The following is a 25,690-nucleotide window of genomic DNA, read 5'->3' as shown; positions in this document are numbered from 1 at the left end:
AGGCTGGAATTTTGGTCATAACTTATTGCAATCGTTATGCTGGTTCACCCATGATCTGACTTGATTTTTCAAATATTTTTGGGATGGTTGAAAAGTGATTAAATAAATCATGTGACTGTTAAACAAGTCCCATGGTTGTTAAATGAATCCAACATATCCAATGGGTGTTTTTTTACCAATTTGATGCAATGGCAAAAAAATACCACAAATTGTTGTCACATGACTGTGGGGCACTACAACAGTCATGTGCAAGCCAGTTAATGCAAGCCAGTTGCCAAGCACCCAAAATGTGATCACATAACACTGTGTGTGTGCGTGTGCATGTGTGTGTGCACATGTGCAGCAGTCATAAAATTGAGAATGGGTTGTAATTTTTTTAGTCTGTTGTAACTTTGAACAGTCATTAAGTGAGAACTACCTATACAGTGAGAAATTAAAAAACTGAAAGAAATGTTCATACATTGAGTGGAAATCAGATTATCTAGCTAATTATAAAATAAGTAGAGTAGACAAATAACAAGACAGTAGAACTATTACTTTTCATCAAGTCCATATTCACTACTAGTCTGATCTTTCAATCCTCCGCTTTGAAAGAGGCAGTTGTGAGGCCCCTCCTCAAGAAGCCCTCCCTGGATCCGGCTGTTTTGGCTAACTATTGTCCAGTCTCCAACCTTCGTTTTATTGCGAAGGTTGTTGAGAGTGTGGTGGCGCGATAGCTTCCCCAGTACCTGGATGAAGCTGTCTATTTGGATCCGCTCCAGTCCGGTTTCAGGCCTGGGTACAGCACGGAAATGGCATTGGTCGCGTTGGTGGATGATCTCTGGAGGGCTCGGGGTAGGGGTTATTCCTCTATCCTGGTCCTGTTAGATCTCTCAGCGGCTTTTGATACCATCGACCATGGTATCATGTTGCGCCGGCTGGAGAGACTGGGAGTGGGGGGCACCGTTTTGCGGTGGTTCTCCTCCTATCTCTCCGACCGGTCGCAATCTGTGTTGACAGGGGGGCAGTGGTCGACCCCGAGGCGCCTTGTTTGTGGGGTGCCACAAGGGTTGATCCTCGCGCCCCTCCTGTTTAACATTTATGTGAAGCCACTGGGTGAGATCATCCGTGGTTTTGGGGTGGAGTTCCATCAGTACGCTGATGATATTCAGCTGTACATCTCCACCCCAGACAATCCCAACGATGCCTTGGAAGTGATGTCCCAGTGCTTGGAAGCTGTGCGGGTCTGGATGGGGAGAAACAGGCTCCGACTCAACCCTTCCAAGACCGAGTGGCTGTGGCTGCCGGCGTCCCGGTATAGCCAGCTGGCGCCATCGCTGGTTATTGGGGGCGAATCATTGGCCCCCACAGAAAGGGCTCGCAACTTGGGTGTCCTCCTGGATGCACGGCTGTCTTTAGAAGGGCATACGACGGCCGTGGCCAGGGGGGCCTTCTATCAGGTCCACCTGATACGCCAGTTGCGCCCCTTTCTGGATCGGGACTCCCTACGCACGGTCACTCAGGCACTCGTCACCTCTCATCTGGACTATTGTAACGCTCTCTACATGGGGCTCCCCTTGGGGTGCACCCAGAGGCTCCAACTGGTGCAGAATGCGGCCGCGCGGGGGATTATGGGAGCGACGGGGCGCTCCCATGTGACTCCTCTCCTGCGCGAGCTACATTGGCTCCCGGTGGACTTCCGGGTGCGCTTCAAGGTGTTGGTGATCACCTTTAAAGCGCTCCATGGCTTAGGGCCGGGGTATCTACGGGACCGCCTCCTGCCACCAATTGCCTCCCACCGGCCAGTTCGCGCCCACAGAGAGGGCCTCCTCAGGGTGCTGTCAGCCAGGCAATGTCGGCTGGCGACCCCCAGGGGGAGAACCTTCTCTGTGCTAGCACCCACCCTCTGAAACAATCTACCCCCAGAGATACGAGTGATCCCAGACCTCCGGGCTTTTCGTCGGGCTCTCAAAACCTATTTTTTTCAGTTAGCCGGGCTGTCCTGATTTTATGATTGGTTTTAATAATTTTGATATCGTTTTAATTGGAATGTTTTAAATTAATGGGCCAAATTTATTTAATTATTTTAAATTTATTTTAACTTTTGTATATAAAATGTTTTATTTTTTGGCTGTTCACCGCCCTGAGTCCGAAAGGAGAAGGGCGGTATAGAAATTTGAATAAAAATAAAGATAAAGATAAAGATCTGCCAGAATCCAAACCACAGAAGTTCTCTGTATTTCTTTGGTTTCCATCTAATGGTGATTCAGAGTCTGCAGTTTACTTACGGTAGCACTTCATTAAATAGCTCCAGAGATTAATTTGCAGATATAAAAAAGGTCTTGTACTTTAAATCTTTAGCTATACTCAGTACCGCCTTTGGAATTTGATACCAAGCCCTTTTTAAACTTCTCTCATGTTTTAGATCTTGATAATTTTTATTGTCATGAGCTTTTATTATTTTTTAATATTAATCTGTTAACTCTACAATTCTGTTTAATAGAATCATAGCAGGAGAAGTGGTTATTTATGCCATTTAGTCCAACCATTAACTTCTTACAGTGGATTATCTACATATACAAAAAGAGAACTTGAATACAAATAATAATTAAGACAATTATATATGTTGATTTTTTTTGAAATTGTGTGCCCTCAAGTTGTTTTTAACTCTTAGCAACCATAGATTTTCTCCATGACAATCCTGTCCCTAACCAGGTCTTTCAACACACATTCATCACTACTGTAACTGAGTCCATTCATCTTGCTTCTGGTTGTCTTTCTCTTTTCTTCTATTTTTCACATAATGGCTTCACAAACTGTATAGGATAATTTGGGCCAGGTTATTTGTTCCTTGAATGAGAACTCTGGATTGTTTTGTTTGATGATTCATCAATTTGTTTTCGTGACTGTCCACAGTATTCTCAGAAGACTTTTCCAGTACCAAAGTTCAAAACCATCCAATACTTTTTCTGTCTTGCTTCTTCAAAGTCCAAATTTCACTTCTATAGCTTGTCACAGAAAATACCATGGCTTGCACTGTTCTGATCTTTGTAGATATAGACACATCATTGCATTTGAATATCTTTTCCAAAGTTTTTATGCCTGCTTCATCAAACGTTAGTCTGGGACATATTTCTTGACTTGTTCCTTTATACTGTTGATGCTTGATATTAAATTGGTAATGTCTTCATTGCCAGTTTTAAGACTGATTGTTCTACCTGTTGTCATTAGTTTGGTCTTCTTTATATTTAAAGAAGTCTCTCCCACCCTTTTTTTTTCCTGTACTTGACTTTTATTACTAGATCTTGCTGATCTTTTGCTTTTTTGGCTGTAGGTAAAAGCATCATTTGCTTTTTCTCTCTCTAGTTTTAAAACCACAATTATATTCTAATTGAGCTTCCCACCATATATATTCAGCAGGTGGGTAAAATAAATAAGGAGAGAGTATCCTGTTTCTCCCAAAATAAGACATCCCCTGATAATAAGCCCAATCGGGCTTTTGAGCGCATGGCAATAAAGCCAAGCGCTTATTTCAGGGTTCAAAAAAAAATAAGACTTATTTTTTATTTTTGGGGAAACACGGTATACACAAGATAGCCGTGTTTCAATATTTGAGGGGCTGCCACAGAGAGGAAGGGGTCAAGCTATTTTTCAAAACACCGGAAGGCCAGACAAGGAATAATGGATGGAAACTGATCAAGGAGGGATTCAACCTACAAATAAGGAGAAAATTTCTGACAGTGAGAACAATCAGCCAATAGCTTGCCTTCAGAAGTTGTGGGAGTTTCATCACTGAAGGCTTTCAAGAAGAGATTGGACTGCCATTTGCCAGAAATGGTGTAGGGTCTCCTGCTTGGGCGGGGAGGAGGGTTGGACTAGATGACCTACAAGGTCACTTCCAACTCTGTTAATCTGTTACACCCTTGTCCAGGGGTGGGTTTCACTTATCTTTGCTACTGGTTTGTGCGTGCGCGCGCCACTTCTGCATATGTGCAGATTGTATTTGATAATGTCCGGGCGGAGCAATCCACCACTGCCCTTGTCACACTCCTTTTCTAACATGGAGGCAGTCTGTTTTGCCCTATTATGTCTGTATTGTAGCTTTTTGTCCTGTATATTGTTTTTCATGAAGACAATGAAATATTCTGGGATTCCTATTTTTCTGAGCACTTTCAATAACTTGACATGATCGACACAATCAAAAATCTTTCTGTCATGAATGAGGCACATTGTGACTTCTTTTTTATGTTCTTTGGTCTTCTCAGTTGCACATGTACATCATCGATAATGTCTCATGTTCCATGGTCTTTTTTAAACCCAATTCGATCGCCTTTTCCTTTCTCCATGTAAGACTGTAATCTGAATGTATGTGTGTGTGTGCATGTAAGCCAGATTCACTTAAACAACCATGTTACTAACATAACTGTAGCGACTCACTTAACAACTGGGGCAAGAAAGGTTGTAAAATGGGGTAAAACTCACTTAAATGTCTTCCTTAGCAACAGAAATTTTGGAATCAATTATAGTCATAAATCGAGGAATCCCTATATACAGAACAAGTCTTTTCACATAACTTACATAGTTTGCGCTATGTGTTCTATTCTGTCTCACAGTGACTTTACCTAGAATTGTCTTTCATAATTGAATATATTCCAGTTTCAGCTAGACCATATTTATCTAAAACAATTTTATTTAGGAACAAGTATGCATTTTACTTTCTTAATTATTCAGTGTTAAGGTTTCTTTTCATGGGAAGTAGAAAAGAATTCAGATTTAATAAGTATAGTTTTGTCTGTATTGTAGAGAAATCTACTTTACTTGCAATGGATTCTGAGGCAGAAGTGGTTAATTGTTTATCGAAGTAACAGTTCCCACCTAATTACCTTTTCCTTGGCCCTGAGTTGGTCAAACATTTCCTGGATCTCAATTTTCCAATCTTCTTGCAGGGAATGAAATGATTCTTTTGGCATTTCAAAGAAACCAGATTCTTCTATATTAGTTAGTTTATTCAAAATATTTGCAAAGGATGGTCTTGAATGAGGATCAGTATTCCAACAATCTAAATAGGATAAAGCCAACAATTCAGTAGCTACAATAGTACAGTATTTGTGAGGCTTTGGTAATGAACTATGCACTTAATTACTAACATTCTATATAATCATTTCAGTCCCCAGTACATACTCAAATGTCCACTTTTGTTAGAATATATGTGCAATGGTATGTGAAATGACCTTGGAACACGGGGAAGAGGTGGTGCCAAAGGAATGATCATTATTATCAGACTTGAAATGTTCTGTTATTGTAGTCTTCTTAAGTCACTGATTGTATTTTCTGTCTGATCTACCTGGGAATGCTGACATCAGTCTTGCAAGAGAGGTTCCTTTTGAAATTTCTTTCTGTGCCTATTATGTAGCTGTAGGCTATGTTCTGTCTAATGGAATAGAATGTATGTATGGGAGACCTTGAGGAATGAGAGGAGGATATGCTGCCTAGGAAACTATCAGATAAGAGAGGCAGGAGCCCCCAGGGGCTTAATGGTCAGGGAAAGAAACCTAGGAAGAATCCACCCTAATGGTTCAAGCAATTAAAAGTGCTGGAAGGAAATTTGTGCCTTGACTTGCGAGATTGATGTCAGCCCTTCCAGATAATCCAGACAGGAAATAGGACTAGATGAACTAATTCTACTTTATTGTAAGGCTTCATTAACAAAATCTTGCAAGTCTGCTTACTAGTATTTCAAAGAGGCTTAGTAAATCACAATTTTATTCAGCTACCAAAGACTCACATTTTATCTGCTGTATTGCCTTTTCCTTGTATTATAATTAATATCCTAAATTCTGCTTAGTCCAAAGCACCTTAATCCAATATGTATGCGCATAAAATTACACCCATAATTCTACTTTAGCTGACTTCTCTGTTACTTAGTAAGTAAAGATACACTTCTGCCAAATTCAGAACAAATATTGATGCTGAAAATCTCATAAATCCGAATGTTTCAAGTATGATATATCCTGAAACAGTGGTGAAATGTAAAATTTGTTACTACCGGTTCTGTGGGCATGGCTTGGTGGTGGTGGGGGGTAATGTGACTGAGTGGGCATGGCCAACTTTTTTTTTTTTTACTTTTAAAACCATTTTTTCTACGACCTCTTTGGCTGAAGAGGTTGTAAAAAAAAAAACTTTTAAAAGCCTCTGATGATCCCAGCTGAGTTGCCTGATCATCAGAGTCTTTTTTTTTACTTTTAAAAGCATTTTTTCAGCTGAAGAGGTTGTAGAAAAAATGCTTTTAAAAGTAAAAAAAAAAAGACTCTGATGATCATGCGGCTCAGCTGGGCATGGGGTGGGGGGGCAGAGATTTTTGCTACTCCAAACCACCCGCTGCCATCGCTACAGGATCGGGCGATCCGGTCCGAACCAGGAGCATTTCACCCCTGCCCTGAAACATTTCTTCTGATGGATTAAATATAATTCAAAGAGGTTTCTACCACAGTGTTTAATGGATGCTATAACTTCCCACCCAAGGTTCTCATTTATACAGTACAGGTAGTCCTCAACTTGCAACCATTTGTTTAATCATTGTTTGATGTTACAATGGAGCTGAAAAAAGTGACTTATGACCAATTTTCATGCTTACGACTGTTGCAAGCATCCCCATGGTCATGTGATCAAAATTCAGACTTTTGGCAATTGGCATGTTCCAGGGTCATGTAATCACCATTTGTAACTTTCTAAGAAGACAGCTTCCAACAAGGAAAGTCAATGGGGGAAGCCAGATTTGCTTAATGACCACACACTTCACTTAACAACTGTTAACAGTTCACTTAACAATTGTTGTAAAATGGGGCAAAACTCAATCACTTTCTTCCTTAGCTACAGAAAGTTTGGGCTCAATTGTAAGTCAAGGACTACCAGTAATTCTATATCGTAACCATGATACAATATAGAATTATCATATCATTCTAGATTATATATTCATAGATATAAGCAGAAGCATAACTCCTCTAGAAAAGCAAAGTGACATACTACCTATTCCCTATTTCTCAAGTACCTGCACAAGTGGTTTATGGTCTTGGTTATTAAAATTAGCAGATATTCAGAGCTATCTTTGTGTGATAAAGCATTTTGAGAGATCCAGTTTGTCCAATACATTCTTACCTTCCATCAGCCTGGCAAAAGGTTCTGGGCACGTTGAAGGAATAGGAAGCGAAAGTTTATTCATAGCAACACCGTAAGCTACTGCTAGGCCATCAATTCCTCGAAATGGTACTTCCCCAGTTAGTAATTCCCAAAGCAATACCCCGTAACTATGAACACAAAACAGAGGTTTAATAACAATGTAGTAACTTATAGTATACCTTCTTTAACACAACATTCTGGAATCACTCCTTTCTTATATATACAAATAAGTGTTCTTATGCAATTAAGATAATACACACAGAGAAAAAAATTAATTGGGGATAAGTGAATGGGATTGTTTTCAGTTAGCACCATTATGAATATAACATTTAAAAATATGTTTATCTGGAAGAAATTATTTTACATGATCATTTAAGACAGAGAGTGTTATGGCTATTCTAAAGATTTTTCATAGCCTAAAGAATTCTGGGAATATAGGTTTTTTTTCCAGCTGCATTACAATTTTAGCTCAATTTAAGGCCCATTGACCATTTATTTCAATGAAGCATCATTGATAGGAACCACAAGTCTCCCAGGTGATCGAAGTCACTCCCTCACCCGTCTTATAATTAACATTGTATCAGAAACCGGGTTTAGCACCTTCCAGCCTGTTGTCCAGCCTGGTTTCAGTAACGCATACCAGATCAAATTTCTCATGAATGCTTAACAGGTTTTAATTAAAGACAGAGATGGCAAAATCCCATTAAAAAAGCAGAACTGTGAATACAGCATGTTCTTGGATACATGCTGGATGGTGCCTCTACAATCGATCAAGCAGTTAAAAGTAATGAGAAAATCTTTTTTTCAGGCAGCAATCCACTTTACAACATAAACCAAGCATAATTTAGAAAATTGGAAATGTCATGTTTACTACAATAATTTGATTGCAAGCTTTAAAACATTTAAAACAGAACAGTCAATTGTTGATGGTTTGTTCATGTTCATCAGGAAGTAGAAGCTGAAGAATTTCCAAATTCATATATGCAAATTTAGAATAAAGTCTGCAAAATGAATACGCGGATTTCATAATCCAGACCAGATATACATAACATTAACATAAGGTTTGTAAAATCAACAATTGAGGGTTCAATGCAGCAAGAATATAATATTACAGATGGTGATCACTTATAAAAACGTTTTAGTGTTGTTAAACATACCTCCACACATCACTGCCTTTAGAGAACATAGATGAACGGATAACTTCAGGAGCCATCCAAGCGTATGTTCCAGCTGCACTCATTTTAGTAGTCTTATGCCATTCTCTGGCCAAGCCAAAATCAGTGATCTTCAAATTTTTGTTGCTCAGGTCTCCGTTTTCCACTTTTTCAAGGATCAATACTAAAACATAATGTGAGGGGGTGGGAAGAAAAGTTAAGATTCACTGGGTCGCTATTTAACCAATGCTGATCCTGATAAGCAAATAGATTACTCAGAACTAAGGGCCAAATATCAGAATACCAGCTAACATACCTATCTATGTTTTAGCTAAAAAGGTTGATGCAGAGATGAAAGAACATATAATGTATACTAAAGCAATTGAATGTTGCAAACTTGTTGTCAACCTTATGTGCTAGGTGTAGTTATCAATATTAACTTTAAAGACACATAATTTTGAAAAATCATTAAGAAAAGGTATTGTGCTTTGTTTTCAACAACTACAGAGCCAAATTTTTCTACCTAAATCTATTTATTCTCCTTAGTTGGTTCTCTCCTTGATTAGTTTACATCCATTGATTTTTGTTCAATCTTCAGGTGTTTCGGAAAATAGGCTGATCCCATCTTCCTTGAGCCCCTCAAACATTGAAACACTGCTATCATGTCACCCCCCTAGTCCTTCTTTCCACTAAACTAAACAATTCCTGCAATTCCTGCAATTCAATCTATATCTAGCCCCGGTGGTGTCAGTCAATTGATAGAAAAAGGATGCACAGGTATATGCTCAAAACGTTTTAGAGAAATCCCTGCCTTTTGCGTTTTAATTAGGCAAATATCACAGTAATCAAACAGGGATTACTGCGTGTTCTAATTATACAACTATTTCCTGGATTATAGATTAACAGAGTATTATTTCTATAGAACTATTAAGTTTCTGATAGAAACAATCAGATCCTTAAACTATGTTCATCAGTTATAATTTCTTTGGAAACTGAAAAAGCCTTCGATATAATTGAAATATTTTTAATCAATATGATCCATACATCTTATAAATCATGAGTAATTATTAACACTGAAATTTCACTTTAAATTTATGTTGAAGTATGAATGAAACGTGACATTTTTCTCCTTTTCTCTTTATTTTGATTTTAGAACTCCTGGCTTTTATAATTAGAAATAGGACACCAGATGTTATCATATGCTGATATTTTGTGTTTTATAGATAGACCAAAATTTTTATTTTTAGCTTTATGTCATAAATTCCTAAGTGTGAAATCCTGATTGGTTACTTTGTTAATTGGATTAATTCAAACTTGCTGCACATGTGAAATAGTAGTAAGTTTTTAAAAAATAAGGATAAGGGTGACTTTTTTTCTCCCTGATATTAGACTTTCCAAGAACCATCTCAATAGGTAAAACTGAACTATCCCCATTCTAATATAAATGAAAGAAGTTTTAAAGGTCTAGAATTCCTCTGAGTATTTTTGGTATACTAAAATATGTTTAAGATTAATTTAGTTTCAAGATCCATTTCTATTTTTAGACTCCTGCCCACATTTATTCCATCACATTACTTGATAATCAAGTTCATAAAATATTGCATTCATTTCTTTTGAAAGGACACCCTGTTAGCTTTTATCTACATAAATTACAATTATCTCATGAGAGCAATGGATTTAGCTTCCTATGTTTTCATGCTTGCCATTCAACATTAGCCTAGCCTCCAGTATTGAAGTAATTTTTTCTGATAACACCACAAAATGAAGGTATACAATAATAATTTATTCACTTGTATGCCATCCAACTCTCAATGATTCTGAACAACTCACAATGATCAAGCAAAGAAATGCAATAAAATAAATAAAACATTTTTAAAAATGCCAAGCACGATGAAGCAAAGAATCTTACTCTCTCTTGATAAACTCCTGAGTAGTCAGCCAGAACTTCATGCCTTTTTAAACCACACTGAGGAGCAGCCAACTAAATTGTTTTAGGGAAAAGGTGTTGCTACAGAGAAAGTGCAGTTCCAGGATTCTGATCGGTAACATTTTAAAGTCAAAACTTGACTTTAAGTCAAATATGCCAACCCTGTGGGATGAAATTGTCTGGAAGGATGCAATGGGATACAGATGGTCCCTCGTGTTATCAGGCCCTAAGCCATGTAGAGCTTTATAGGAAACAACTAGCGTGTTGAATTGCACCTGGAAGTAAACTGGCAATCATACTTGTGAAGCACAGGTGGTACATGGGCATACTGAGGGGGTGCTCATTATACTCATGATGCCACATTCTGGAGCAGTTAATGCTTCCAGGTGGTCTTCAAGAACAGTCCCACGTTGAGCACATTGCAGTAGTTGAGCTAAAAGGTAACTGAGGTATGAGTGAATATATGAAAGCCCCCCCACCCTGCCCAATCTAGGAAAGGCTGCATTTGGTGTACCAAATGGAGGTATGCAAAGGCCTTCTGGACTGGTCACAGCTGACAGCTGCTCTTTGTGCAAGAGCTGTAAATTCAGGAAGATGAGGGCCAGCAATCTTGAAGGGGAAAGTACTTTCTCATCTAAGGTCAACCTCCCAATTTGGGTGTCCAAACACTTACAACCATTCAGTCTTGCTAGGAGAGAAATCAGAGACAGTGCCCCCTCATCCAAACCTGGTCAGCCTCCAAGCACTGGGATGGCACCTTGATGGCCTCATTTATATCTCCAGTTTAAGATATAATTGGGTATCATCAGCATACCATAATTGTATTGAATTTCAATTTAATAAGATCACAACTCTACAAAAATATTTTGATTGCAAAGTTACAAGTATAAAAATTAAAAATAAATCTAACTACTATAGACCAAATACATGACACTCAAAAAAACTGTATTACTCTTTCAGGATCTAATCTGGGTTGGTCACATTCCATTAGAGAGAAGTTCCCTGAGGATGGGTTCCAGCATGAGTGCGAAAGCTTGGAAGACTAAACCTCTGGTCTCAGTGATCGACTCAGATTGGATCCTGCAATAATTATCCTGGGACATGTATATTTGCCTTCATTTGTGTATCACTCTTGTCACTGAGTCCTTCGGGAGAAGGGCAGTATAGAAATATATATATATATATATATATATATATATATATATATATATATATATATATATATATATATACACACACACACACACACACACAAATAAATAAATAAATAAATAAATAAATAAATAAATAAATAAACATTATCAATAACATCCAAGTAAGGAAGAACAATTCATTTTCCTCTAGTCTATCTTAAGCACTAAAGGTTTCCCTTCGTGTTACAAACAACTTGATAAATTTGGGAAACAAAAGCAACAGGAAATAGTTCAGTCAGAAAAATTTCAAGACAGAGGAGGAATAGTTAGCAGAAGTGTTAAACTGAAAAAAACAGAGGGTGTTCTGGATTTCTTTTATTTCTATTCTGTTAAATCAGTTCCTTAGAGTGGCTTTTCTCTATTCATCATTTCTATACCCAGGTTTGTAGGCCTGGAAATTTGTTTTCTAACATTTCTTCAAGTGCTATCCATCTGGTGATGACATAAGTGATCTCACAACTTTTAAATACTATTTTATGCCCAATATTTAATTGGTTTGTATTTTTAATTTTGGGCCAAATTTATATATATTTTAATTGTTTTTAATATTTGTATTCCATGTTTTTTAATTCTGGCTGTACACCGCCCTGAGTCCTCAGGGAGAAAGGCGGTATATAAATTTAAAATAAAATAAATAAAAAAATAAAATATTCTTGAAAGCTACTGGCATTTCATTCCATATTTCCACTTACTATTGCTGGACTTCAGATCCCGGTGGATAATAGGAACAATTGCTTCCTCATGTAGATAGTTCATTCCTTCAGCAATCTGGACAGCCCAGTTAACCAGAATGTCTGGTGGAATCCTTTTACCAGACAGCACTCTATTTAATGAGCCTCCACGGGCAAACTCCATAATCAGGCAAAGGTTTGGTTCCTTTAGACATACACCTCTAAGGGCAATTATGTTGGGATGTTTTAGCATAGCAAAGAGCTTGGCTTCTTGATGGACGTTCTCAATGGCTTCACTGAGGTCTTCATCTGGATCATAGCGAGCTGCTTTGACAGCAACTTCCTCTCCAAACCAAATTGCACGGTAAACTTTCCCAAAACCTCCTATGCCAATAATTTCCTCCAGAATAAGCTCCGAGAAGTCAATTTCCAGCACTAGGATACAAAATGAAAATTGCTATCAGCCTCATTCATTTACTGACATGATTTAACCTTGACTTTTTAAGACAAGGGACTGCTGAAATACTTACCTAGCGGAAATATGAGTCAGCTCATTTTGAACCCTTACCCCTGCTAGAAATACTTAGAAAAAAATATATTAAATCAATATTGTGATTGTGTCTAAAATGACAGATTTAATTTAAATCAAATATAACTGAATCACTGTTCAGAAAAATATATTTTAATCATTAAAAATCACAATTTAAATCACTTCCCAGGAAGATGTTTTATATCATCACGTTCTAATAAGACTGCAATATTGTGCCTGAAGAATGAAGATTTTATTATGGGTAAACATTTCGTTTTAAAGGGTAGATGCATTATTGCCAAACTTCCGGATCTTTAGTTAGTGCCTTAAGCTCTATGGCTTCAATCGTAGACTTTTCAGTAATGACAATGCAGGTTGTAGAATTCTGGGCATTGAAATCCACCCAACTAGGGAAAACAAGTTAGGGAAAACTGGATTATGCATTAAGAACCAATTGCTTATACCAGTGATGGCTAACCTTTTCCAGACCAACACAGCTCTTTCAGCAGTTCCAAGACAATGCATACCCATTTGCACTATCTGAGGGCACAGATAAACCTCCAAGTAGCCTCAACAACTCTCACAAACTGTGCTAGCAACCAGATGACTGAAAGGAATATAAATCCTCCCATTCTTCACCATTCATTCAGAACTGAAGAAGTTTCTTGGATGAGAAGCAAAACATCTTCAAGCAAAAACAAAGAAAGTCCAGTTGCCTTTTGAAAAAGCACCTTTGAGTTCTCCTTCCAACCTTTGCATTTATATTCATCATAGACTCTTCTTCTTTTCCGGATGTATTTCATCTTTCCAAATTCTCTATTACTTAATTTCTTTGATTTTGAAGGATGCTTTAAATGAGAGAGAGGGAGGAGCACATTCTTGGCTGCACTTTTACACCACCTGAAGAACTGATCAGGTCAGTTATCTTTCCGCTCCTCACTCTGCAATTAACATATGCTGATATACCTTAATAAAAAGTTACTCTTACATTTACAAATATACCTTATAGCTAGGTTCTTTTTTAATTGTTACCTTAAAACATTTTTTAAATTAAATCTACCTTCTATAAACATGTTTTCTGTTATAAGCTATTCTACAAAAAAGATCAATTTTCAGGAAAGAACAGGACTTTTCCTTTCCTACTGATCATATATTCCAACTTTGCACTGAAAACTTTCTGAAATAAGAAATACTGATGTGAAACATATTTCACACTCATTCTTTATGTGTATTTCATTCAGCCTAAATAATTATGCTAACACAACAATATACTGTATGCCACTATTAAGTTTTCTGTTAACAGTGTCATAGAGTAATTGTTGAATTAAAAGAGATAATCAAAGTTCACTATTACTCTTTCAATATAAGAAGCATATTGAAATATGAAACACTTTTTAAAAGCTTTAAGATGAGCCAGCCACTCTTTCTTATGTCAACCTACCTCACAGGAGTGTTTTGTGGAGAAATTGGAGGAGGAAGGAGTATTAGGTAAAGGAACAGTATTAAGAACGGTCTATTTATATTTTACTTTTCCCTATTACAAAGGCTCAGGGCAGCTTACATTTTAAAGCCACAGTTGCATGTCTGGGTTATACAACTTATGAGTACATCCTTTGCAAACTTCAGCACACCTCTGGATAGAAGCCATAACACAACAGTCTCATATCAGCTGCGTTGGTTTTCAGTTCATTTGCAATCTAAATTCAAAGGGCCACTTCTTACCTTCAAAATCTAAATAGTTTAGTTGATGCTTGGATACCTGAATTTTTCTCTGCACAAATTTACTCATATGTTAAAGTCACCAGGATAGGCTATGCCATGTAAGATGGGATGCATGATTGGATGCTGATGACAATGAAGTTGAAATGAAGAAGCTTGCTAACTGAGAGCTCAGTTTTCCATGCAATACACGTGTGAACATCAGGAAGGGCAAGTTCATCATACTGGTGATAAGAAAGATGTCTTCTGGCATCATTTGTTTTGAGATATAGCATTATAATATTTGTATGTTGTTCTACTTTTCTGGCTGATATCCTACAATTAATACTGTAATTCCACCACAAGAAGAAAATATCCTTGATTTTCCATAGGAATTTTATAAACATGCAAATAATAAAGACTATAGACTGCTGTTCAAATTATGCTCCAAATAATTCCAAGGAAGTCTAAAAACAGGTACATTTATTTATTTATTTATTTATTTATTTATTTATTTATTTATTTATTTATTTATTTAGATTTATATAGCTCCATCTTATATACAGGACTTTGGGGGACCAACTATTAAAACAGGATAAAAACAGAATAAAAATACTGTTATTAAATATAAACATAAATAACATAAAAAATAGCCGCTGAGAAGCAAGTTTCCTTTTATATTGACATGCTGGAACTGAAAAATACCAATTTTAAGCAAAAGATCAATTTTGAAAAGTAAAAATAATTTAGGATGCAATTTAAGATGATTAATGTACAAGCCTTATATCATATCCTTGACAATGAAATACTGGGAAAATTGGCCAATAATTTTCCCAATAACTTTTACTGAACTGTTGTTACAATGACAAGAGGTAAAAATTCCACCTTTGAAAGCCAAAAACACTCATCTTATTCACCCCAATCTGAATTCTTGGATAAGCAGCATGACCACCAATTTTCTGAGGACAGAGAATGATTTAGCTAAATTTAAAAGAGAATTAGACAAATTCACTTACAACTGACAATGAAGATATAAAAGCGATAGGTAGCTTCTGTCTTTAGAATCATCTATCTACAATAAAGGAAGCAGCAGTCAAGAAATATGCTGGTTGTATTAATATTAACCCCCAGAATTAAAATAGCTCTTAAAAAAGAAGGGCAGCATATTAGTTACTATAATACATGCAGTCTATCTAATGAAGACCTATCACTATTGAAATATCAATGAATGAAAGCAAAAAATAGGATTCTGAAAAACATTAGAAGTCTAATTAGTCATATGGGAATTTAATGTTAAAAAACATTGAACTAAGAAGCATCTTTAGCAACTGAAATAGTAAGTTACGATCTTTAAGGTTAACTTAAAGTCGAAAAAAGAAACAGCAGAAGTCATAGTTCTGAATTCCCTATTTAAAGAGCTTAAGCATGCTCAAATTTCCTGCATATTCTTGATTAAGTGATTAAAAGGAGTGAATTTTTTCATTTCATTTCATTTTTTCATTTCATTTACTGTTGTTTTTAGTACTGTATCATAGGGCATAAGGATACTTAAATTTTATGAACAGAAAATTGAGATTCTGAATTAATGGTGCTGAATGGACAGCTCCTTTGGTGATAACAAAACGTTAGCTAGAATTCTCAACAGCAGTTTGAAGCATATGCTTTTTGTAGACTAAAAACACTTTTAATGATTACCATAATTTATAAATTATACAGGATTTTTTAAAAAAAGGTTAAGAGAAGAGCTATTTCCCTTACAAATAGTTTCATGTAACAAAAAGCAGGTAAATTCAAAGTTTAGTCTTTAAATTTTATTCGATATAAGTCATGAAGATGTTTTATCATTTATCAAATTTAATTCTGTTTAGACCATGTATGTGTGTGGGCATGTATATACTTATATACAGAGAAAGAGAGAGAGAGACAGACACACACACACACACACACAGAGAGAGAGAGAGAGAGAGAGAGAGAGAGAGAGAGAGAGAGAGAGAGAGAGATGTACATTTGAGAACATACAGATTTTACTTTCAGTACCATAGTGGTCTCAGCTATACAATATTGGTTTTAAAAAAGGCAATATAAAGAATAAACCTTTGCAAAAGAATAAATAACAAAGGCTTCTCAGTGCAATTACATAAACATTTAATCTAAAACTGGCTTTATACCAAATCATCTCTATATGGCTAAACTAAATTCTCCAGCTTTGATTATTTGACTGTGTTTTCTGTTGATTATATTACTAGGTTAGAGATTTAAACTTCAATAACTTCCTTGCATAATAACAAAGAGTTGGCCACCAAATACCTATTTGTGAGTAGACTTTTGACTGTATTTGTGTATGAAAAGAACAACAAGATTATACTGCATCAGACAGTGTAGAAATATTGTTTAAATATAACCTAAAAAGGGACATATGGGACATTATTTATGAAACTTAGCTTCTATTTTTTTATATTATGCATTTTATTGTTTTTATCTATTTTATTGTAAGCCATGCAAAGTCATCTATGTGAGGTGGATGCTTTGTAAATAAAAATCCTGTAACTTAACTTCTGTCAGTTGCAGCCAGGTCAGTTTTACATGTGTAAGAACTGAATAGCTATAACTGAAAACAGATAGCTTAGTATCATTGAAAATGCTGCATATGAGATTCTACTTTTTCCCTAACACATTGCCAATTAAAATGCTACTACTAAATGATCTCAAAGCAACACTATGCAGACTTTTTCCTACAGAAAGGCAAAGGGACAGGGAAGAAGACTTTCATTTGTTTATTGCTATTTTCTTTAGGACAAGATTCATCTCAAAACCAAAATGAGGAAACAGTATCAAAATTACTATAGTTTCCTGTTTCAGATTATTTACTATTTCCTTTTAAGGTGGATATAAGTTTCCCATATATTGTATTTTAAATTTCTATTTTCTCTTGCAAATGTTTAAGCTGTAAGGATGAAATGATTTGCAAAATTAGAATTTGAAAAGGAAAGAAAAATACCAGGTCTAGCATTCTCTTTCAAATATCTTGATTTTGGCAATAAAGTATAACAGTAATCCAAAAATATTGACTATTCCATGCAAGACAAGCTAACTCTTTGTACTGAATTTTGCAGTGTTAACACATTTCAGTTGTGGCCACTTGTTTACAAGGAAATGCTACAAAAGTAACCTGACAGAAAACATCTTAGAACAAAAATCTTGATGAAAAACATAAATGTCTTCTTCTGAAGTTTCTAAGCAGAGCCAGCAAAAAAATGAACTGTTCATGTGTTGAGGCAGTAAGATCACAGGAAAAAGAAAGGGAAATCACAGAAGCTTTGACAGTTGGGACAAGCCACTCAAACACAGGAAGCTTTATATCTTTGTAGTTTGAACTGCTGAAATGTCCTCAATGAATCAAATTAATGAACACAGGAAAATCATCTTGCTAGTTTGTACTAAAATTGAGATTACACCTTTCATGATGACTTTAAAACAAATTACCTTTATTAAACAGCCACTAAAAAGCACATGGAACTGAACTAGGTTACTACTGAGATTTAAGAAAAACATATTGGGCATAAAGAGCATGGAAGTTACAAAGAAGGAAAACAATGACCTATAAGAGCACTGATGATGTTACCTAGGTTTGGGTAATGAAACATACGCAAGAAAACAACCAAGTTTAAGAGAGTACCAAGGTCCCTTCAAAAAAAACAACCCATTTAACAATTAAAAGTACACTGCTGAAAAATGTTTCTCTCCTGACATACACTCCTACACTGTTATCATTCTTTATTAAACTAATATACCCCTTGACACTCAGCAACACTGGCTGTTATTCTTATGTGCACAGTTTTCAGAGATGCAAGTTACACAGGAAAACGTAATTAGGCTGAATTTATATGACCTAGTTTGAAGCAGTGGGGCATTGGATTATTTCATCTAAACCAGGGGTCACCAACCTTTCGGACCTCAGGGACCACTAAATTCATAATTGTAAATCCCGCAGACCACTAATATGAATTTTTAAAAAGATAAATAGTATTTAGTGCAATATAAAAAATGCAGATAATTTTTCTGGGGACCACCAAAATTTTCTCACGGACCACCAGTTGGTGACCACTGATCTAAACTATAGAGCAAGAGGCTGGGGAAGAATATACAATTCTCCGAGTTTACTGGCGCTGGGATCAAGAAAGAGCGTAAGAGATGGGGGTGGGGGGGGAAGGGAGGCGATAAACATCGATGGGATACAACATAGCCACACCCCTTCCTTAGATCCCTCCGGAAGTATCTTGATTGTCTTCTGCAAAACGTAAGCAAGATCGCGTCTATTGCAGTCTCATTAAGATGGGAGAAGTGCCATCCCCTGGACGAAGTTTCAAAGACACGGGTCAAGCGTGTCCCGTTCCTATCGAAGTGACAAGCATGCAAGCCTACACGCACGACCATCATCCCGCAAACTTCTTCAGCACAAGGCAAACCCAGCCTCCCCTGGGTCGTAGCTCTGACCGGCAAGGGGTGGGGGGGTGGGAGATATTCCCAGTGGCCGTCTGTATGGGTTTATGCCCTGAAAATGTGGGTGGGTGGGTAGGGGGAGGTAATTCGGCCTCTTCCCCAGAAACCCGCCCCCCCCCAAAACATCCACTGCCCGGTGTTTAACAGTGCGGGCATTTTCTTGAATCAACCTCCCCCCCCGCCCCCCCCCTGCACGCACACACCGAGCCCCCCTTTCTTACACTGGATGGCCGGACTAGCAGCCTGGAGATCCGATCTCCTCCCTTCCTGGAGGCGGAGGCGGCGTCCGCTGCTGCTGCCCCCGCTGCTGGTCACGTAGTTGCTGGGGAAGATGCCGACGCGCTGGTCGATCTGGCCCGTCCACCAGCCTTCGTCGCCGGATACCAGCGCGTCCCTGGAGAGCACCTGCACCACGTCGCCGGGACGCAGGCTCAGCTCGTCCTCGCCGCACGCCTCGTACTCGAAGACAGCCGTCCAGAGGCCTGCCCCGTCGGCGCTGTCGCCCGAGGCCGCGGCTTCCGCCTTCCCCCAAGCGGGGCTCGCCGCCGCCGCCGCTCCTTCCCCCTCAGCCTCCCCCGGCAGCGGCGGCTGGAGGGGGCTGCGCGGGAGGAGGAGAGGGGGAGGAGGAGGAGGACGGAAGGGCTCCTCCATTAGGGGGCAGGGCTGCCCGCGGGGAAAGCTGCCTATAGCTCATGCGGCTGCCGGCTCCCGATCGACGCTGGAGGGAACGCCGAGGCCGCAGCCGCGCCACAGCCCTCCGCCGAGAAGAGACGCCGCCCAGCAGCCCCTCCACAGCCACATCGCGCTCCGCCGGCCGCACATCCCTTAAGCCACCTGATTGACCGGGCAAGCTTGGAAGAGGGGAGGAGGGAGGAGCGTCCGGAAAACCCCGCCTCCCTTGCCATCCCTGGGCTCCCATTCGCTGATGCGGCAGTCCTTCAATCTCCTCCCTTACCTGATTGAAGATTGGCGGCGCCTTTGAACGACGTCCTGCCTCCCCGTTTAGCTTCTCCGCCCCGTTTTTTTTTTTTTTTTTTGGCTCAGCTGTCTCGCACGCGCTTTAAGTCGTCCTTCCTATTGGGCGGCTCCCTCAACGTTCCCTTGGATCGGATTGAGCGTCACTGCGGGAGCTCAAGGTTCTGTCGTTGCTAGGTGAGCAAGGCTGCCTTTTGCCTTCGGCGCGAGTTCGCGCGCGTGCCAGCCGAGTTCGCTGCTTGCGAATGAATGGGCGCGGATCCTGGGAGGGAAACGGGTCCCCTTATTCCGAAAAGCGCTTCTTCGCTTACTCCCGACCAAACATTACGGGGTTCTCCGATTCCATTGTGTTGTATAAGTATCCTGAAGTGCCAGTTGTGGCGGCTAGACATGCAAAACGGTCCTTACGATGAGCATCTTTTCTTCTGTCCCTTCCCTGTTTCTGGCAACCAGATGGGGCTACCTGCCTTTGAAAGGAACTAGTCACAAAATTGAGCCGGGCCTACGTGCGACCACCCAAATATCGATGGGGAGTCAAGTGACCGTTTTATGAGATAAAAGCACCTGTCAGTGTATTGTCAAGGCCAATTTACAGTGCTGTAATTTGAAAGCAAAGTCTCGGTCACTATTATTCTCTGGTTGCAATTCAAGTGTATGTACCGACCCTAGGGAAAAAAAATTGTGAAGTATGTAACAAATGTAAATAGAGAAATGGATCCTAATAAAAGTGTGGTTTTTGGTTTGTTCAAATCAGTTTTCCGAGTTCTGCTGGCATAGCAGAACTTTCCTAGTAAGCTATCTCAGTATTCTTAAATACAAGCAATATTGCTGCCTTGCTAATGCTAGCATGGCATTTCAAGCCAATGTAGCAATTTGTTTCCTGAAGTAGGAAAATAATGGCTGAAATGTTCACCTTCATATCATCTCAGTGGACCATTTTTCTAGTTGCTAACTGGGTATTGTTAGCTTGTGAGTTATCATACTGTGTAAATTATGGGATAACTTTCATGTTGAACCAACCAACCATATACATGTTGATCAATAAATCATGATTAAGATCCCATGGCTTAGCATGTGGAATGAAGCAGCCACTGAGTTTTGAACTAAATGGACAAGCTATTCACCAGCACAAACCATAATTTGATTTAGAATAACACAAAGAACTTTAAATTCCTGTGAGTTAGATGACACATTGTAGAGAAATGTGACTGAAAAACACAGAGAAAAACAGTGAGTGATTCTGCTTGTATGGCACTAAATGAAAATTCAGGCGCATATTAGCTTTTTATTTTAATCCTACTGTTCTTCATGATTAATTGTATTAATCTGGAAGAACCAATAAACAGTGGGTGAATGCAACAGTGGGTGACAAAACCAGAGGAACAAAATGGAATTGCAAACCCAAGACCCATTCAGCTATGGATGTAATAACACTGTTGAGGTTTATTTAGATTAAATAAATCTCAGCCAATTAAATCAGTTTATTCATTTAATATTTAAATAAATGGATATCTAATTAAACTATTCCTGAAAGAAAACTGCACTTGTTTCCAACATACATGTATTGCAGCTTAATCCATAATTTATTAAACCATTGTTTACTGGATTAACTCCCAAGTATTGACACACAAATTGATCCAAAAATAACTGTTCTTCCTGGCTTTGCTTAACACACTGAGCAGCAATTAACTACATTGTAGTTTAGCCTGTGTGCAACACAGTAATTATGTTGGGAAATTTTATAAGTCACCTTTTATTCTAAGTGCAAATATTTGGAGCTTTCCCATTCACTTTATAAAAACTATTCTATTAGTGGTAGAATGTAATCAGATATCATCAAATATTTTAACAGTATATTTTGATTTTAATTCATGCTGACTTCTATAACATATTATGTCCAATGATTATGTCCACCAAAAGAAATAGCAACAATGACAAAATAATTTTTCTGCCCTGGCAACCTCCAGACAGCAGGTTAAAGCAGAATACTTATCCAGTCTGTCTTATCCTGAGGTACAGCTGTGTGTCTGCAATGTGCTATGAAATCTATCCAAATGGATAAATGATGCTTCCCAGCAGCAGGACTGAATTCTGTGGTACCCATTCTCTTCCAGAGTGTAATCCCCTACAATTACACCATTTCTATTATATTCCAAATCTCATAAAATCTAACCATATTCATAAACTTAACTATATTTCATATAGTTGTTTAATATTTACAGTTAAATAAGTTTTGAAAAACATTATTGAACATGATATTACATTTTTCCTCTCATTGTAATACATTTGGGGGCCAAACCAGAAGCAACTTGGATATTTTGTGCTTTACAAAATATACTGTACCTTCCTTAACTCTAACCAAAAAGAGGAGACAAACTCAGTTAATGTTTATACAGAAAAACCTCAATTTAACAGTCCATGTTAGGAATCCAAAATTCCATTACTTGTGTAATTTCATACTTGATTTTTTATATCTCTGTGGAGGGGCATGATGGCTTAGTGGTTAAAGGCGCTGAATTTGTCAGCTGGAAAGCTGACAGCCCAAGTTTGAGACCCAAGCGCCACATGATGGGGTGAAGGCCCATTACTTACCCCAGCTCCTGCCAACCTAGCAGTTCAAAAGCATGTAAATGCAAGTAGATAAATAGGTAAAAACTTCAATTGGAATGTGTCTTTGGACAATGCTGGCTCCTTTGGCTAAGAAACAGATAAGCACCGGCGCCCTAGAGTTGGACACAACTGAAAAGGAGAAATCTTTACCTTTATCTTTATAATCTCTGTAAATTAAATGTTGTAAACTGACACAAATGACAGATACAAATAGATATCAATTGTCTAACTATACAAATTGACACAAATGATATAAAATTACATCACTTGCCCAGTTTGCTTCATAAACAAGCTTTGTTAAGTTTGTGGGTGATGTCCAATGAAAAATTGACTACTGCTCCCAAAACCTCCTAAACCCAGTGCCATTAAATCAAGTGTTCATTTCACTTTTACTACTGAAAATAAAATGGCATTATCAGGATGTTTTTACAAAGAAAACTCCACGTTAGAATACTGAGCATCAGTACCAATGTTTTCATTGTATTGTATTCAAACTCTGAATTCAAAAATCTTAGAAAGATTTGACAGGAATCTGATGGTCAAATATCTCTACCTAATTTATAGGAAAAGGTTATCAATCACGATTGGGCTTGGAACCATAATTTGTAAGCAAGATGAGCCTACACATCAGCATATCATTTGTATTTTTTTTTTAACCCAGCAATTATTTCCCTTCAACTAGATTAGTAACAAAAATTGTACCAGGATTGAATGAAAAGCAGTGTCTCCAATGTTGTATGTGACCAACAGATGGCAGCACTAATTCACCGGAAGCTCTCACTTTCTTTCACTTGAAGAGTTGTTGGGAAAGCTTGTGTTGCTATTGTTCATGAAATGAAAGCTTGTAATGAGTATTCCTCAATATGCTTTAAGCAATCCACTATGAGATGGAAATTTTAATTGCTCAAGGAATCCTGCCAGTTTAATTCACAATTGAATTCAGGTAGTTTATGGTGATGACTGTGTTTATGTGATTACTAATATTTGGGCCAAGCTGGAAAGAGCTGATTTGTGTGAATAAAGACCAAGTGAACTCATGGTTACAGCAACCACCAAGTTTCAAATGAGAAAGATTGATGAACTGATAAAGAAGAGCTAAAAGGAAATTGCTGTCAAGCTTGGAATTTCTCAGGAATATGAGTCACATTATTGAGTCCTTCAGTATTGGGAGATAGGTTCCTTGCATGCTGATGGTAGAGGTGAAAACTTTAAGAATTGAAATTTGCCAGCAATTGTTGTCATACTATGAGAAGAAAAGCAAGAAATTTCTTCAAAGCATCATAGCAACCAACAAGCCATGGGTCCATCATTATGATTCAAAAGCAAAAGAATATCATCACAAAGCTTCACTGCAAAAATAAAAATAAAAAAACTATGCTTTGGTTGGAAAATTCATGATTACAATTTTTGGTGATGCAGATGGTGTTAATAGATTTTATTGAACTTGACACCACTAACAACTCATTGCTACATTGCAAACCTCAAAATCTGAAACAAGTAAAAACAGAAGTATAAAAATGAAATTACATTGGGTTTCATCATCTTATCCTATTCACCATCTTATCCTATTCACTTGGTGCCATGCAATTTTCACCTTTTCCCATTATATAAGGAATACCTCCATTGGCATCTGACTCAAATGAAAAGGTAGAAATGACTGTCAGGAACCGATTGAAGAAACAAAGTGGAGTTATTTGTGATAGCTTAAAAAAGTTTTCTTATCTTGAATATATATATGAAATGGTTATATGGAGTTAATGCAGAAGGGAAAAAAGAGCTCCCTTCAAAAATTATTTTGTTTCATTTATTAAATAAATAATAGAAACCCTAATCCTTTTAAAACTAAAATTATTGAAATGGAGACATTCAACTCTCATAAAAAAACTACTTGATAAATCACTGCGGGCCATTCCTGCCTCAGCATATTGATTAGTTACAGTCTGGCTCAGACCAGGGCATTTTATGTCCACAGACCACATATTTGGGTATCCCTGTCCAGCTTGCATGAGTTCAAACAGAAATTACAAGTTAAATGTAAATAAGTGTATGCCATGCACACAATTGCATTGGTTTTTGAAGATGATTGCTTTTTTTTCAATTTACGTATGTGCTTATATGCAGGCATCCCTATGCACCTTTACAGCCCTTTTGGTTCTGCCCTCCACAATTATCCCAGTTTCTCATGTGAACCCTTAAGAAAATTAATTGTCCACACTTGATCTGGCTTACTAGTTGGCCTTCTCTAAAATTTGCTTCCAAAGAGACAATGCAAGAACCTCACATTTCCAATATTTGCTTTTGCGCATTCTTTCTAAACTCCACAAAGTCACCTAAGTGAGAAGGATAGTGTAGAAATTTGATAAACTAATAAACTGAAGTACTAATTTCCATTAAACTCTGTGTGTGATGACACAGAGAAAGGAAACTGTCAGATTGCTAAATAAAGATCACATGTTTTTACCTCCTGGAAACCTAACCTAATTTTGATTAGCTTTGCAATGAGTTTTACTGATTCTCATCCATTGCCTTTCTCTCTATATCTCTATTTCTCCATCAGACAGGTCATATTTATTTCTGAGCTCAAATCAAATAAAATTATATACCAGTCAACAAAGCAAAGGATCTTTTTCTTGTAAATGTCTTATTTTTAATATATCATTTTTATTAGGTATCTTATGCTCCACTGACCTAAAATCTGCCAGTTGATTTGGCATTACTTTCTCCAAGTGTGAATCTCCACATCTTTGTATTATCAAGCATAACACAAAGCATAAATTTATTTATATGAATAATGAATGAAACGGTTCAATAATTTATACATTTCCCTGCATCTCACTTTTTTTGGAACAAATATATAAACTGATCTATGCACCTGTCTGTAATTCAGTCTTGTTTCATATCTGTTGTCATAGAACTGTTAACTTCCTCTTTGTTTATAAAACTCAATGGGTATTTCAGTTTCATCTCCGTTTGGTGATTAAACGTCCTATTTGACAGCTAAAGAACTTTCCTCAAATGAGGATTGGATAAAATATTCCAAGAAACAGATCAACAGGAGCATAGATGAGCGTAACTGTGTATGGGATATCTAGTAATTCTAATATACCATCCCATCATTTAATGGATTATAGCCAACTATAATACATATTATACTGAGTAATGTCCTTTCTAAGCATTATTGCCATGCCATGCCCTGAATAGCAAATCCTGCTACACTTAAGTTCACATATACCTAAAATTTAATTTCTACTTTGACAATTTCAAGATTTATTTTTCAC

At 37.6% G+C, this 25,690-nt stretch overlaps 1 protein-coding gene across 1 annotated transcript in view; it reads right to left on the bottom strand.

The window, feature by feature from the left end:
- The window catches only part of MAP3K9 (mitogen-activated protein kinase kinase kinase 9), a 42,402-nt gene extending 19,877 nt beyond the window's left edge, over positions 1 to 22,525 (bottom strand). The window contains exons 1-6 of the mRNA XM_034417674.3: positions 22,395 to 22,525; positions 19,049 to 20,269; positions 12,122 to 12,535; positions 8,313 to 8,493; positions 7,135 to 7,283; positions 4,863 to 5,038 (exon numbers count right to left, since the gene is read on the bottom strand). Coding sequence (XP_034273565.2) covers positions 4,863 to 5,038; positions 7,135 to 7,283; positions 8,313 to 8,493; positions 12,122 to 12,535; positions 19,049 to 19,478 — 1,350 coding nt within the window. The 5' untranslated portion in view covers positions 19,479 to 20,269; positions 22,395 to 22,525. The remainder of the gene's footprint in view (positions 1 to 4,862; positions 5,039 to 7,134; positions 7,284 to 8,312; positions 8,494 to 12,121; positions 12,536 to 19,048; positions 20,270 to 22,394) is intronic.
- Positions 22,526 to 25,690: the final 3,165 nt, after the last annotated feature.

Source organism: Pantherophis guttatus, chromosome 1 (genome assembly GCF_059756535.1).
Source record: "Pantherophis guttatus breed Tessera chromosome 1, ASM5975653v1, whole genome shotgun sequence".
Taxonomy (NCBI): Eukaryota; Metazoa; Chordata; class Lepidosauria; order Squamata; family Colubridae; genus Pantherophis; species Pantherophis guttatus.
This window is presented reverse-complemented; position numbering and strand designations above follow the sequence as displayed.